Source organism: Sminthopsis crassicaudata, chromosome 4, assembly GCF_048593235.1.
Source record: "Sminthopsis crassicaudata isolate SCR6 chromosome 4, ASM4859323v1, whole genome shotgun sequence".
Taxonomy (NCBI): domain Eukaryota; kingdom Metazoa; phylum Chordata; class Mammalia; order Dasyuromorphia; family Dasyuridae; genus Sminthopsis; species Sminthopsis crassicaudata.
In genome coordinates this window covers 439076039-439089888 of record NC_133620.1, presented here as the reverse complement: position 1 = coordinate 439089888, position 13850 = coordinate 439076039, and the positions used below count along the sequence as shown (strand labels likewise).

The 13850-nt window shown below is 39.0% G+C and overlaps 1 protein-coding gene across 1 annotated transcript in view; it reads left to right on the top strand.

The window, feature by feature from the left end:
• Window positions 1-13850, top strand: part of NOTCH2 (notch receptor 2) — a 164346-nt gene that overhangs the window by 114922 nt on the left and 35574 nt on the right. Inside the window, 6 exon segments of the mRNA XM_074263252.1 lie at window positions 2511-2744; window positions 4302-4457; window positions 5611-5799; window positions 7828-7941; window positions 8710-8823; window positions 10920-11153. Coding sequence (XP_074119353.1) covers window positions 2511-2744; window positions 4302-4457; window positions 5611-5799; window positions 7828-7941; window positions 8710-8823; window positions 10920-11153 — 1041 coding nt within the window.

Sequence of the window (13850 nt, the reverse complement as noted above, 5' to 3'; positions counted from 1 at the left end):
TCTTTCTGACTCTGAAGACGGCATGTTACATCTCTGCGTTTCTGTGAAGGAAAGGAAAAATAATTATTATATAAAAACATTTACTTATAAATTGATCACTTAACATTTAGCATTCATTCAAACATCCTTGATTTTTAAAGCCAGCCTAGCCAGTCTGTCCTTATCCATTGCCAATTTTGTGTTTGCTGATCCCTTCTTGATAAGTGACTCAGACGTGAAGGCTTTGAATATCACAAGATTAATAGAGTTTGGAGTGTGAAGCACTTGAATATTTTTGTAACAATCGCCATCTTTATTATGATTTTTCTGACATATAATTTTATTGGAAAAATTACACTCTTAAAAAAACTTTTTCTTTAATTCTTCATTTAATACATTTAATTTAATAAACTTCATTTAATTCTTCATTAACATCGAGTTGGATTTGTTAAATGTAAAGCAAACTTATTTACGTAACTTTCATTTCATTTTTCAAGAAATATTCTTCATAATGCCTTTTTAAAAACTACAATAAAATTTTAAGTGTTATTTACTTTGTGGCTTTTTTCTAGTACTAGTTATATTTTACTAACAAGGATCTTGTGTATATTTCTTTGATCTGGAAAATGGATTTTGAGGGGTCCTTAATGTCTTTAGGTTCAACTTAAAGTTATATTTTACAAATATTATATTTAATTTAATTCAGCAAACATTTGTTCTATGCTACTTATATGCAAGTTATTGAGCTGGACCCTAGAAGTCAAAAAGTCCCTTCTGGTGATGATCTGATTTTGAACTTTTAAAGATCCAACATGAAGTAGACTATTATTTTTATTATTGTTTAAAATCCCTTAACTTCCATTTGAGACCATACTTGCTTTGTCCAGGTCATGGGTAGAGCAGACATTATCCCAGACCCTAGGCCATCCAATAGTAGCTTCTATCTCATTTTAAGATTACCACCATATTGTGGTTCAGTCTGATTGATCTTCCTTTTACACTCTGTGGATTTCCTCTGTTCTTTCTGTTCTTGGGATCCCAGATTCTCTTTCTCTATTCTAAACTCTAAAGTTCCAGAACTTTTTCATATTATCTTTAATTTCCAATCCTGTTTTTTCTTTTTGATGTGGAAATTTCCTTTCCTTATTTTCTTTCTTTTTGATCTTCTAATTATCTTTCAATCTTTTCTTATAATTCATGCTTATCCTAAGCATTTTCCATATTTTAAAGAGTCCTGAATTCCATGTCTATACTCTCTGTCCCTCGAAGTATAACTGTAGGAAAGCCATTTAATCTCACTGTTAATTTCCTCATCTGTAAAATGGGGATAATAATGCCTGTAGGATCTACCTCACAGGTTTGTGGCAAGGATCAGATGAGCTAATGTAAACACTGCATAAATGTCAGCTGTGATTATTTTTTTTAGCCAGTCAAATTCCCATGGGGCCAGAGTTTCTGGGGAATAGAAGCTGCTCCTGTTCTTCTGTGACTTTCCTGTCATGAACCATCATAATTTATATTTTATACATACAGGTTTATATGTATATACATATAAACACACACATATATGTGTGTGAGAATATATTAAAATATATGAATATATACGCATACATGTATGTGTGTGTATATATATATATATTATTAAGTGCACTTAATAGGCACTTAATAAATGCTTATTGACTTTGTCATTCAAACTCTTGATAACTCAGCCCCTCACACCTTACTCCCCAGCATGTGCTCTTTGCTCTTGGCTCTTGTCCCTGGAATGTTCTCCCTCCTCTGTTTCCACTCTAGATCTTTTACTACTTCCTGGAAGAACCTTTCCCTTACTCCTCTTAATTGCAGTGTTTTCCCTCTTTTAATTATTTCATCTTTATTCCTGCTTTGTGTATATTTGTTTGCACAGTATCTCTTCCGATGGATTATAAGCTTCTTGGGGCTTTATAGGGTGTTCAGGGACCAGCACTCCAGTGTGAGGGCTTGCGGAGCCCTTTCCAGCTGGGGATGCTCATCCACCTTTGGTACCCAGCTCTCATCTGTGGCTCCAAGAAGCTGTAGCATGGGGCCCAGGCAATGTCTCAGCAGACAAGTCACACCAGGTGGAAGGGAACATCGGGTCTGAGAACAATTTGTTCCAGCCACTGTGAACTTGTCTGAAGTGAAGCACTTAGAGTTTGATCAGACATTGGTCAGACAAAGTTATCCACTGCATCCTGGGCCATCTTGGCTTTTGGAAGAGAGAGTAAGACTGACAACTTTGCGTCACTCTGCCTCCCTTAAATCTGGGTCACGCACCCATTGAGACATCACTCCATAATGTCATTGATCCTTTTCAAAATTTACAAACAGCATAAATTTCTTGAAACTGTCTTTTGTCTCTTTTTGTATCCTCAGCACTCAGTCCAGTATCTAGCACCTAGTGGGCCCTTAGAAATTATTGATTGATTGATTGGTGAACTGGTGAGAGCAAGACAAGTGCCTGAGCACCTGGGACTAATAGTCATTGTGTCCATGTTCTTTTTACCCACTAGGCCAGTTTTGCACTGAAGATGTGGACGAATGCCAGCTCCAGCCCAATGCTTGCCAGAACGGGGGCACCTGTACAAACCACAATGGGGGCTACGGGTGTGTCTGTGTCAATGGTTGGAGTGGTGATGACTGCAGTGAGAATATTGATGACTGTGCCTTTGCTGCTTGCACCCTGGGCTCCACCTGCATTGACCGTGTGGCTTCCTTCTCCTGCACATGTCCAGAAGGAAAGGCAGGTAAGAAGAACAGGGAGTCTGGTTAAAGGGAAGAAAGTGGGTGAGTTTTTATAGCTTGTCCTGTGTGATACTGAAGTGTCTGAAATGCCATTTTAAAGTGTAGATAATTTGAAACTTTCCTTCTTGAAATCTTGTATACATAGTACTGGGAGTCAGAGTTTCAGATTTTGTTGTTTGTTTGTTTTTTTGTCTGAGTGATTTGGGGTTCATTGAGCACTATTCATTTCTGTTGTTTATATTTCATTTTTCTTGTTGAAATACAAGACTAGTAACTGCTGACATCTAAAAGTATCTTTTCATCTCCTTGAAATTATAAGATTAAAAAACTCTTCATGAATGAAAAGGAATAATTACTAATGATAAAAGGACAAGGATTTGATCTCAACATGAAATCTATTTATCAGTGCTCTCATTAAACTAAACTTCTGCCAACAAAAACCAAGTTAAAATATGAAGAGTCTAATCAGCAAAGGTTGAAGTAGGAAGTATTTTAGCCCTCTGTCGTCATCCACTCAGCCTTTAAATGTGAAATTAAAGAAGCTAAAACTACTGCTAATTGAATAGCTTTTAGATGAGGAGGAAGTAGATGAAAAAGTTAGGAAGAGAACAGTTGTGAAACATTTAATCATGAATGCTTTTCCAAAGGCCCCACCTCTGGCTTTGCAACAGGAGTCTTACTCATGTGTCCATAAGCGGACTGCAGACAGGAAAATCCAGTTCCCAGGTGACTGTTCTCGTCAGACGGACAAGGGTACCTGGTTATGTCTTCTTCAGAACCCCTCAGGCTTCCAAACCAGGAATACAAAGGCTTAAAATTTTCTGGGTGCCATTTATTTAGTTTCAATCTCCTTGAGCTGGTAAAATCCTTCTTACCAGGGATCAGGAGTCTCAGGAAAACTCCTCAGGGAAAGCATGAATGGAAGGTTTCTTTTTACATACCCTTCCCTGGCTACACCTAAAACACTGTGTTTGGTCAATTCTGGAAGCCACAGTTGCTAAAGAAATTATGCCATATGAGGATAGGTTTGAAGGAACTGAATTTGTTTAGCAGAAGAAAGAACTAAAGGGGACATGATGGCATTCTTCCAGGATCCGAAGGATTGTCATATAGCAAAAAGAAAAAAAAATTAGACTTGGCTTTCTTCATTCTGTGGGTCAGAATTTAAAAGCAGCCGGGAGAAGTTGAAGAGACAGGTTTGCATTTAGGACAACATCTTAATAGCTGGAGAATCCCTGAATTAATTACTTATTGTCTAGGGGAGGATGAGAAAGGGAGAAAAATATGGAACACAAAGTTTTGCAAAAGTGAATGTTGAAAACTATTCCTGCATGCAAAAGTAAAAAGCTTGTATTTTTAAAAAATAGCTAGAGCCTAAAATGGAAATAAACTGTCTCCAGAGGGAATGGTCTCCTTTCCTTGGAAGTCTTCTAGAAGAGGCTAGATGAGCATTTGCAAAGAATGGTGTAGTGAGTGTCCTTGGCCAGCGGTGAGCTGGGCTTGATGAGAGTCTGTTCTTGGAACAGGGATTTCCATCTCTCTTCTTCTTCTTGGGACAGGTCTTCTGTGTCACCTGGATGATGCATGCATTAGTAACCCGTGCCACAAGGGAGCTCTGTGTGATACCAACCCCCTGAACGGGCAGTATATCTGTACCTGTCCCCAAGGCTACAAGGGCGCCGCCTGCACGGACGATGTGGATGAATGTGCCATGGGTGAGAATGCGGGACTTGGGCAGGACGGGTGCCAGGGGGCCCAGAGGGCCGGGCAGATCAGCCTCAGATGGTTCCTAGGCAGTGATTTAACTCATTTATCTCAGTTTCCTGGCCTGTAAAATGGGATAATAATAGCACCTACTTCCCAGGGTTGATGGGAAGACCAAATGAGATAATCATTATAAAGTATTTAGCACAGTTCTTGGCATGTAATAGGTGCTATATAAATGTTAGCTATTATTATTAATCTCAGTTTCCTTACCTGTAAAATGAGGTAATAATAGCACCTACTTCCCAGAGCTGATAGGAAGACCAGATGAGACATTAATTGTTTAATGCTTAGCACAAAGTAGGCATTTTATAAGTGTTAGCTATTATTTAAAGTGCTTATTATAACAGTAGTGTTGTAATAATAATTATCATTATTTTTAACCTTAGTTTCCCCATCTGTAAAATGGAAACAAAAATAGCACCTACTTTCCCAGGGTTGTTATAAGAATCAAATGAAATAATTATTTTAAGTGCTGAGCATAGTGCTTGGGATATAGTGAACACTATATAAATGTTAGTCGTAGTTGTTGTTATTTATAATAATAATCTTTATAATTAACTTCAGTAACTGGATTATAGTAGCACCTATCTCCAGAGTTGATGTGAGACCATGAATAGATTATAATTATAAAGGGCTTAGCGCATTGGCTGGCTATATGAATATTAGTTTATTATTATTATATCCTCTACATAAAGCAGGGGGACACGGTCATACTTAGTATACTTTAAATGAGCACAGACTTTTAAAGTTGCATTAAGCCTCTTTACTTCAAGAGTTTCAGGCCTACGTTTGGTGAGAAGCTTGGTATATGCTCCCAGCTTAGGAATTCTTCAGCAAAGCAAATAGGGCCCTTTGCTGACTCTGAGGGGAAATTCCCCCAGCCCAAAGAGGGTGTTTGTCCTGTCTGATTTTATAGAGGCTAAATGGGAAACTGAGTCACCGAACTTTCAAGAGCCTGACCTTGCCCCTTCGTAGTAAATCTCTGGCAGGGGTTGGATGAGAGCTTGGGCGTTTCGGTCCTGTAGTTATTAGTTATTTCCTTCCTTTTGGTAGAAGATGCTCCCCTGAGAGATTTCATTTTCATTTTCATTCCTATTTTAGCCAATAGTAACCCATGTGAACATGCGGGAAAATGTGTGAACACAGAAGGCGCCTTCCATTGTGAGTGTTTGAAGGGCTACACAGGCCCCCGCTGCGAGATGGACATCAACGAGTGCCATTCGGATCCTTGCCAGAACGATGCTACCTGCTTGGACAAGATTGGAGGCTTCACCTGTCTCTGCATGCCGGGTAAAGGGGGAGTCTGGCTGGGCAAGGTCCTCTCGGACAGGAGCTCTGGGGAGGAACAGTGGGTCTGTGTCCAGGAGGGTGCCTGGTAACTGTCAGAATTCAAGAGATGGTGATGACCACTGTTAATTTTGATTATGAATCCTGCCCATTGCTGGGGACACCCCAATCTGTATCCCTTCTAAGGGGGCTTAAAAGACCCTCGAATTGGCGAGCTGCAGACGCAAAAAAATAATCTGAGTCATACTGATCTGATTCCTTTTAAAGCAGAAGTTCTTAACATGGAATTCATGAATTTTATATGAATTATATAAGTACATATACACACACCCAAATTTTTATTTATTTCATTTATATGTTTATATCTGCTTTTTTACATGTATCTCTATTTTATTTACTTTTATGTATGTATACATACATATTTTTATGTGTGTATGTATGTATATATGTATATACACATATATTTCTATTTTAACTTTATACATGTAAATGCATTTAAACCTATTTCTTTGTTATTACCTTTATACATATATATGTATGCATTCGTACACATACCTATTTATACATGTACATAGTAAAATGTGTGTATATAAAAACATACATGTATATGTGTGTATTTTTTTAAAACACCACTTTTTCAATATAACTGGTTTCCTTTGTAATCCAAGGACTATATAGATTATTTTATTTTATGTACTTAAATATATTTTTAATTTAATTTAAATTCAATTTTCAATTCTACTTTCTCTTCCTTCTCCAGTTCTCCCCATCCACTTATTTTATGCATTTAAAAACATCATTTTGAGAAAGGTCCGTAGGGTTCACTGACTGTGTATCAAAGGAATCCATGACACAAAATGGGTAAAGAACTCCTGCTTTAAAAAAAAAAAACTCTCATAAAATTCAAATTTATATAATAGCTAAGTTAGTAGATTTTATAGTGTAGTTATACTATAGTAAGACATAGTAGATTTGCTCTACAAGTCTTTATTGATTTTTACTATTGATGTTTACTGTCAGATTCCTTTTCTTGTAATGAGGGGGGAGTGTTCCCATCTCATTGTGAATTTCAGATATTTGTCAGCTGACAAATGCCCCTCACCATGCTCATCTCCTGCATAAAAGAAAGTACAGCTATGTTTTTGTAGGGTTGTTCCGGCTCTTCCAGATGGCTTTTATTGTTGCACCTGTGGATTTTGAAAAGAGTACATATTAGAGTATAGCAGCCCTTAGGCACATGCTGTGACTGCTCCCACCATGGAAACTCTAATTAGACCTTCAGGACCACCCATGAGAGAAAGGTGGATGGAGACGGGGGTCTTCTGACCTCATCCTTCCAGAGGACACTGGTCTGACTGCTCTTTGGGTACTATTGTCAGTCTCAGAACCAGTTCTCAGAGTGTGAGGTGGTGATGTTCCATGGCCTCGCATTTGACTGAGTGGGCAGATAAGGTACAGGACACACTAGCATTCAATTTTAACATGCTGTTGAAGGCTAAGTAGATTGTCATGCTATAGAGTGATGGATTTGGTGCTGGACACTGCCTTCCTTTTAAAAATGATCAAAAAAACTGAAGAAAAGAAAATTTAAGCTTCAACAGAAAATGTTTCAAATATGGATATAAATCTCCTGAGCCAGCAGGGCAATGAATGGAAATATAAATTTTCTTGCATCTTTTGTCCTCGATTTACTAAAGGATATAGTGAAAGGTCTTCTGCCTTTAGACTGTGGAGATGATAATTTTAGAGGAAGGGAATGAGATTCCTAAAAGGATCAATCTGTTTTTTTGATCTGAGATGTTGTTGCCACAAATCTCCATTACCCCCATTAGTAGTCTGGTTAACTCTTACTCTTCTCCCATTGCCCAAATGTTTAGAATTCATTTCTCCTGAGCTTTGATGACTTTTCTCTTTGTATAACGATTGCCTGCCTATAGAGGCTGCTAGAATCATCTGCTGAAGTTATCATGCTTTCTAAGGAGCTCCTAGAACACACTTCCTTCTGAGTTGTGTGGTCCATTTTGTATTCAGGTTTCAAAGGTGTGCATTGTGAATTGGAGATCAATGAGTGTCAGAGTAATCCTTGTGTGAACAATGGACTGTGTCTTGATAAAGTCAATCGCTTCCAGTGTGTCTGTCCTCCTGGTAAGTACCATCTGTCCAACTGACTGGAGGGAGGGAGTTATATATGGAAAAAACCTCAGCAGCTTATTTAAATGAGTAATTTGAAGGTTGGTGAAAAGTTAGTGTAAAAACTTATTTATCTTCTAAATCCCTTATGGGTGGAATTTTTAAGTTCATTCATAAAATCCTGGATTTCTCTATCTCGATGTGTCTTTCAGGAAACTCCTTCCTCACAGATGCTTCCTATTGTATATCGTTCAGAATTTGATTTTCCCTCAGTTCATATTCTTGTGGTTTCATGTAAAACCAATTCTTTAGTCATTTCCTTACTTATGGATCCAAGGCAGAAAATATAGCAGTCATTCTAAGGAAGTCCACTTCCTCCTTATTCCCCCAACTCTGACATGAATTCATGCCAAGTCATTTACCTAATGGTCTGATTTATCCCATTGTTTCTTCAAAAAAGGGTTGCTTACTACACCTGGAACAATCATTGCTCCTTGTAGGTTCCTTCCCCTCTGAATCTCTCTCTGGTTTACCTGGAATTGCACACTTTGTACCAGGAAATGGCAGTGTTCAAAAATAATTACAGGTGCTGATGACCCAACTTTTTGCTCCCCCATTTATTTCTGTGGCCTCTTGGTCAGAAGAGCTCTAATTATCCCTGATAGTGCAAGTTGACTTTACTTCTGTACATAATCCTAACCCAACCCTTCTCTGGGGTATTTACATGAGAGAAAACAGTGTGACCTCTCTGAATCACATTTGGACCTTCTGTTTTTCTTTCAGGTTTCACTGGATCAGTCTGCCAGATTGACATCGATGATTGCTCCAGTACTCCGTGTCTAAATGGTGCAAAATGCATCGACCATCCCAATGGCTATGAATGCCAGTGTGCTACAGGTAGAGCTTTGTTGCTTCTGTTTCTCTTTTGTACCTTTTGCAAATGCCCCTCAACAAAACTAGGAGAGTACTTATGGAGGCTTCCCTGAATGGATAACAAAAGCAAGTTGGGGAGGTATGGAAGAATGTCCTTCCATTGCATTTCTTTGCACGGAATTTTCACTTCTCCTATTGCTTTCAACCTATTTGACCCATCCACCTTTTCTCTCATGATAAGTCTGCCTAAATGGGATTTCTTGGTGCTATTCCACCTTCTCTCCCATGAGAATAGCCTTTCTGAGTGGTAGCCCCTTGGTCAATGTCCTTCTGTTTTAATTTTTGGCAGTAGTGAGTTTTCAACTTTTTGATTATGAGAATCTAGTCATCATGAACATCCTGATGCCGACTTTCTAGGGCAGGGGTTCTCAAACTAAGGCCCACGGGCCAGATGCAGCTGCTGAGGACGTTTATGCGCCTGCCAGGTTATGGCAAATGGGCTGAGGGACGGAGACAGAGTGTGAGCTTTTGTTTTTACTCTAGTCCGGCCCTCCCACAGTCTGAGGGACAGTGAACTGGCCCCTATTTAAAAAGTTTGAGAACTACTGTTCTAGGGAATTGATATCAATACAAAGTTAGAAAAGATTCTGAGCCAACATGGTATAGGAGAGAACGAATTCTATCCAAGATTCTAAATCCAATCAGTTATGGTGGTTTGGTGACCACAGATGAACCACTGTAGTATTTTTTCCTGTAGTCTGCAGTCATCTGGAGACATACTGACATGTACATAAATACATCCTACTGAGCTGATGCCCTCATGCCTAGTCCCACAGGACATGATTGTGGAATTTTAAAATGTCTGTATTATACAGGGAGAAGGAAGCATTCTTCTAGACTATCAGGGTCAGTGGAAGGATGGGAGGGAAGGGCCAACTCTTGCTCACCCATAAGCCATGTAGGGACAATTAGCCCTTTTCTTCATTCCCCTTAATCCTGATGGCCATTTCATTCATTTATTAATTTTCCAGGTTGAATGCATAGCTCTGTATGAGGTGTCATAGGACAGGTAGGAGAAATATAATATTAGTATGGTTTCTTGTTCCAAGCTAGAACACACATACGTGAAATCATTAAGTAACAATTCATGACAGCACCTGAGTAAGTGATAAGGGATTGTTACAGGAGGCAGGAACTCAGAAAGTAGAAGGATGAAAAAACCAATAAGGAAGGCCCTCATGATGCAACAGGTGAGATATAAATTGAAGTATTGATGGATCAGGTGGAATTAGGTGGGAAAGGATCTGGAGGATGTAGAAAAGTATTCTTATTGAATGGGATTACCTATTTGAATTTGAGACTGAATATGACATATCAGGACATTGAGAATACTGGAGCAGATGGAGGGAAGGTTATATAAATGGAATGAGGGGCCTTGAAAGGTAAGCTAAAAAGTTTAGATTCAGTTGTATGAGTAATGATGATTAATTGAGGGTTTTTGTTTAGGAAACTGTGATATGGTATTTTTAGGAGGTTTCTCTGAGAGAGAGAGGGAAGGTGGTTTAGAGAAGGAAGTGAAAGGGAGGCTCATTAGAATGCATGCAATATTCCAAATATGAGGTAATAGGTAATTGGTCAGGTGATGTTAGCTGGACTAGAAAAGAAAGAGACGTACAAACAAAAGGAAAAACTAACAAAACTTTTGGGACTAATTGGACATAAGTGATGAGAAAGAATAGTTACTAAGACTTTATTCTGATCCTAAATAAGCCAACCTGACTTTTTCCTTACATAAAAAGTAAGTCAGATTTGGTATAAAAAGATCGGAATAACTAAACTTTAAGTTAGTAATGATTGTCCAGTGATTAGTCAAAAATAAAAATAAAGTAATTCCTGACATTAAGTTAATCAGTGATTAAAGTGGGATTTAAATTATCCAAACCTCATTTTGCAAACTTACCATGTTTAAGTGAGAGGGACATTGACATGATTTGATTGTTCTCTGCTAAAATCTCCACATTAGCAAACCATGGGATGGGAGCAGTAAAAAGGTATCACTGTGCATTTTATTCAGGAGAAGGCCTCCCTTCCTGCTGAATTTGACCTCTCTGATTTTGCAGGTTTCACCGGACTTCTGTGCGAGGAGAACATTGACAACTGTGACCCCGATCCCTGTCATCACGGCCAGTGCCAGGACGGGATTGATTCCTACACCTGCATCTGCAATGCTGGATACATGGGGGCCATCTGCAGCGAGCAGATCGATGAGTGCCTGAGCAGCCCTTGTTTGAATGAAGGCCGCTGCATCGACCTGGTCAACGGCTACCAGTGCAACTGCCAGCCTGGCACTTCAGGTGAGGCAGTCTGTGTTTCTCTTTGATTTGGGGGCCTTGCTCTTTCTTCACATTTCACCCACAGACTCAGATTTTCCTGGCTTACATGCAGCAACATTTTTTAAAGTGCCTGATTCTGAGAAATACTCAGCCAAACCACATCTATAAATATCTTTAGAAGCAGACACTCCTCCTGTCCAGTTGAGGGTTTAGACAATTGATCATTTTTCTATGTATAGCTGTGAAGGTTTTTAGTTTGTAGTTTAGTTAATTAGTAGTGTTAGACACCTGAATGCTTACCCCTTGGGGGGGAAATGAAATTATTTTTACCAAATACAACAGCTCAGTTGATTTGGGGTGGCCTCTTTATTTTTACACTTCCCCCCACTCTTCTAAAAATAATAGACATTTTGGTTCTTTGATAATTTTCTTGTGATCGCCTTCTTTCTCCCTACTCAGTCTTGAGTCTCTTTATTTTGCCTCTAAACCATTCTTGGGCTTTGGGAGGATCTAGGGAGAAACAATGTAGGATTGTGGAAGCTGAAGGCACTTTGTAATGGTCTTACTGTAAATCTGGGAGTTTGAATGCATACCTCCATCCCCCATCCCAGTTATAGATTTCCTTGTAAATTTACTAAGCTCAGGTGAATGGCTATTTGTGTTTGTTAGGGATGAGAACATGCTAGTTCATGGTAGGTAATTGTGAGATTATTTTCTGTTGGCAGCATTTCACAGACTTCCCTGAATTCCAGTTTTACTTATTAGATGAATATTTATTGCCATGCTGGCTGTGCATGGACAGAGAGGTACTATTTCTCAGATCAAAGAAAAATGTATTAGAGAAAGATTAACCAGTGTATGCCTTTGTGAGAAAAGTACCTGCCAATACATTGGGTGATTGATTGAAAACACATTTGGGACTCGAAGAAAGTGGTCTATGTAGGGGGGCAAAGGGGGAGGGGTGGTCAGATGCCTTCAACTTATTTTTTTTTATTTCCAAACCAATTTCTTCAAACATGTCAAAGGCCCTGGTCTTCATCCAGGACCTCGTACATGCCAAGTTTGGAAACAAAGTCCTTTTTGAATTACTCAAGCATACAAAAAAACATCCCCATGCCTTCACAGCTGAAAATGCTTCTCCCTCCCTCCACGTTTAGATAACTCCCTAAAAGGGCTGAATGGATCTTTGTGAAACCTTCCAAAAGCAATTTGCTTCCGGGCTGGTCCCCAGACATGAGAAATTGCAGCCCCAAAAGAAATTTGAGAGATTTACAAGCAACTGAATGGAGCTCCTCAGAATAGAAGGGTTGTGTCGGTCTTTACTATCTATCCCACTTTATCCAGCACGCTCTAAAACTGGGTGAAGAGTTAGCTGGCAGGTACTTTGTTTTCTCTAGGATTATCCCATCAGGCCAGGAGGTATCAGGTGGGTGCCCTGGGGGGATGGTGTAAGAACCTGTCCCTGAACAGGACAAGAAATAATTGATTGCTTTTGCAAGCAGCACAATTAAAAGGAGGAGCTATCATCGGGCTCCACAATCCAGTTGCCTAGGGTAGATGTGGGAGGTTTTAAGAGAAAAGAAATGAAATTTGATTTAAGAGACCGATTGTAACAGGTGGATTTTATGGGATTTGCAAGATAGAGGAATTATTGGTGACCTCAGTTCTGGAGATAACAGTCAAGAACAGTCACTCAGGAAGCTTATGTTCTGCCAGAGCTGATTCCTGCATTACTTCCATTATCACGAGAGCAGAATTGTCTATATCTTTTACCCCCTTGCTCTTGCTCTGCCTTTTGGAACTCACACAGAATAGGGTAGCACGCAGAGTAAGGAACAGTGAACGGGGAAGGCAAGACCTTTACTTGAAATACTCAGGGCCCTGTTAGACCAATGCTGTTTATTTTTTTCTTTCTAATTTTTAATTTTAGCTAATATCAGGCAACTGAGAATAGATAGACCTGGCATTGTGCAATTAAGCCATGACTGACTTTTAGTTCCGGGGCAAATTATGAGTTAGCTAAAAACTGCAAACCAGGGAAATGACAAAATAGGCAATTTTGTATAGTCTCTCCTTTATTTTTAACTTCACTATAGGCTGGATATTTCACTCAAAAAATTAGAAAGTTATGTCTAACTTTATATATGTAATTTTTTAGGATTTAAAAAAAAACAAAACACCTTTTTGAGAAGGTTTCTCTGCCATCCATGCCTGAAGGAGACCAACAACTTCTAGTGCTATTGGGTGTTAACCTAACCAAGCTCCATCCTTCTAGGAGCAATCAATAGAGTCCTTCTAATAAATTGGGAGCTTCTTCAAAGTAGGCACCATGTTTCATTGAGTCTTGTTTCTCCCTCAGCATCTGCATGGCAGATAATTTTTAACCTATTTTTAAAAAAGACTTAGGTTTAGAAAGAGAGAGAGAGGGCTGTTTTTTGTTTGTTTTTGTTTTTTGTTTTGTTTGTTTTTTAAAGAAACTTTCTCTAGGACTGCCCTTGGCAAAAAGTGTCATGTGAGCTCAATTTCAGTAGGACTTTGTATGTGATGAACTGATTAATTTGTCTTCTCCCTGTCTGACCTGAAGCATCTCTTCTCTGGCTACCAGTGATAGATTAGGTGAAAACTGATTGCTGCAGTTGTATGTAATAGCAACCAAGGAAACTTACGTAGATAGGTAGATCTTAAATAGACGCTTCCTGAGATCTATGAATGCTTTGT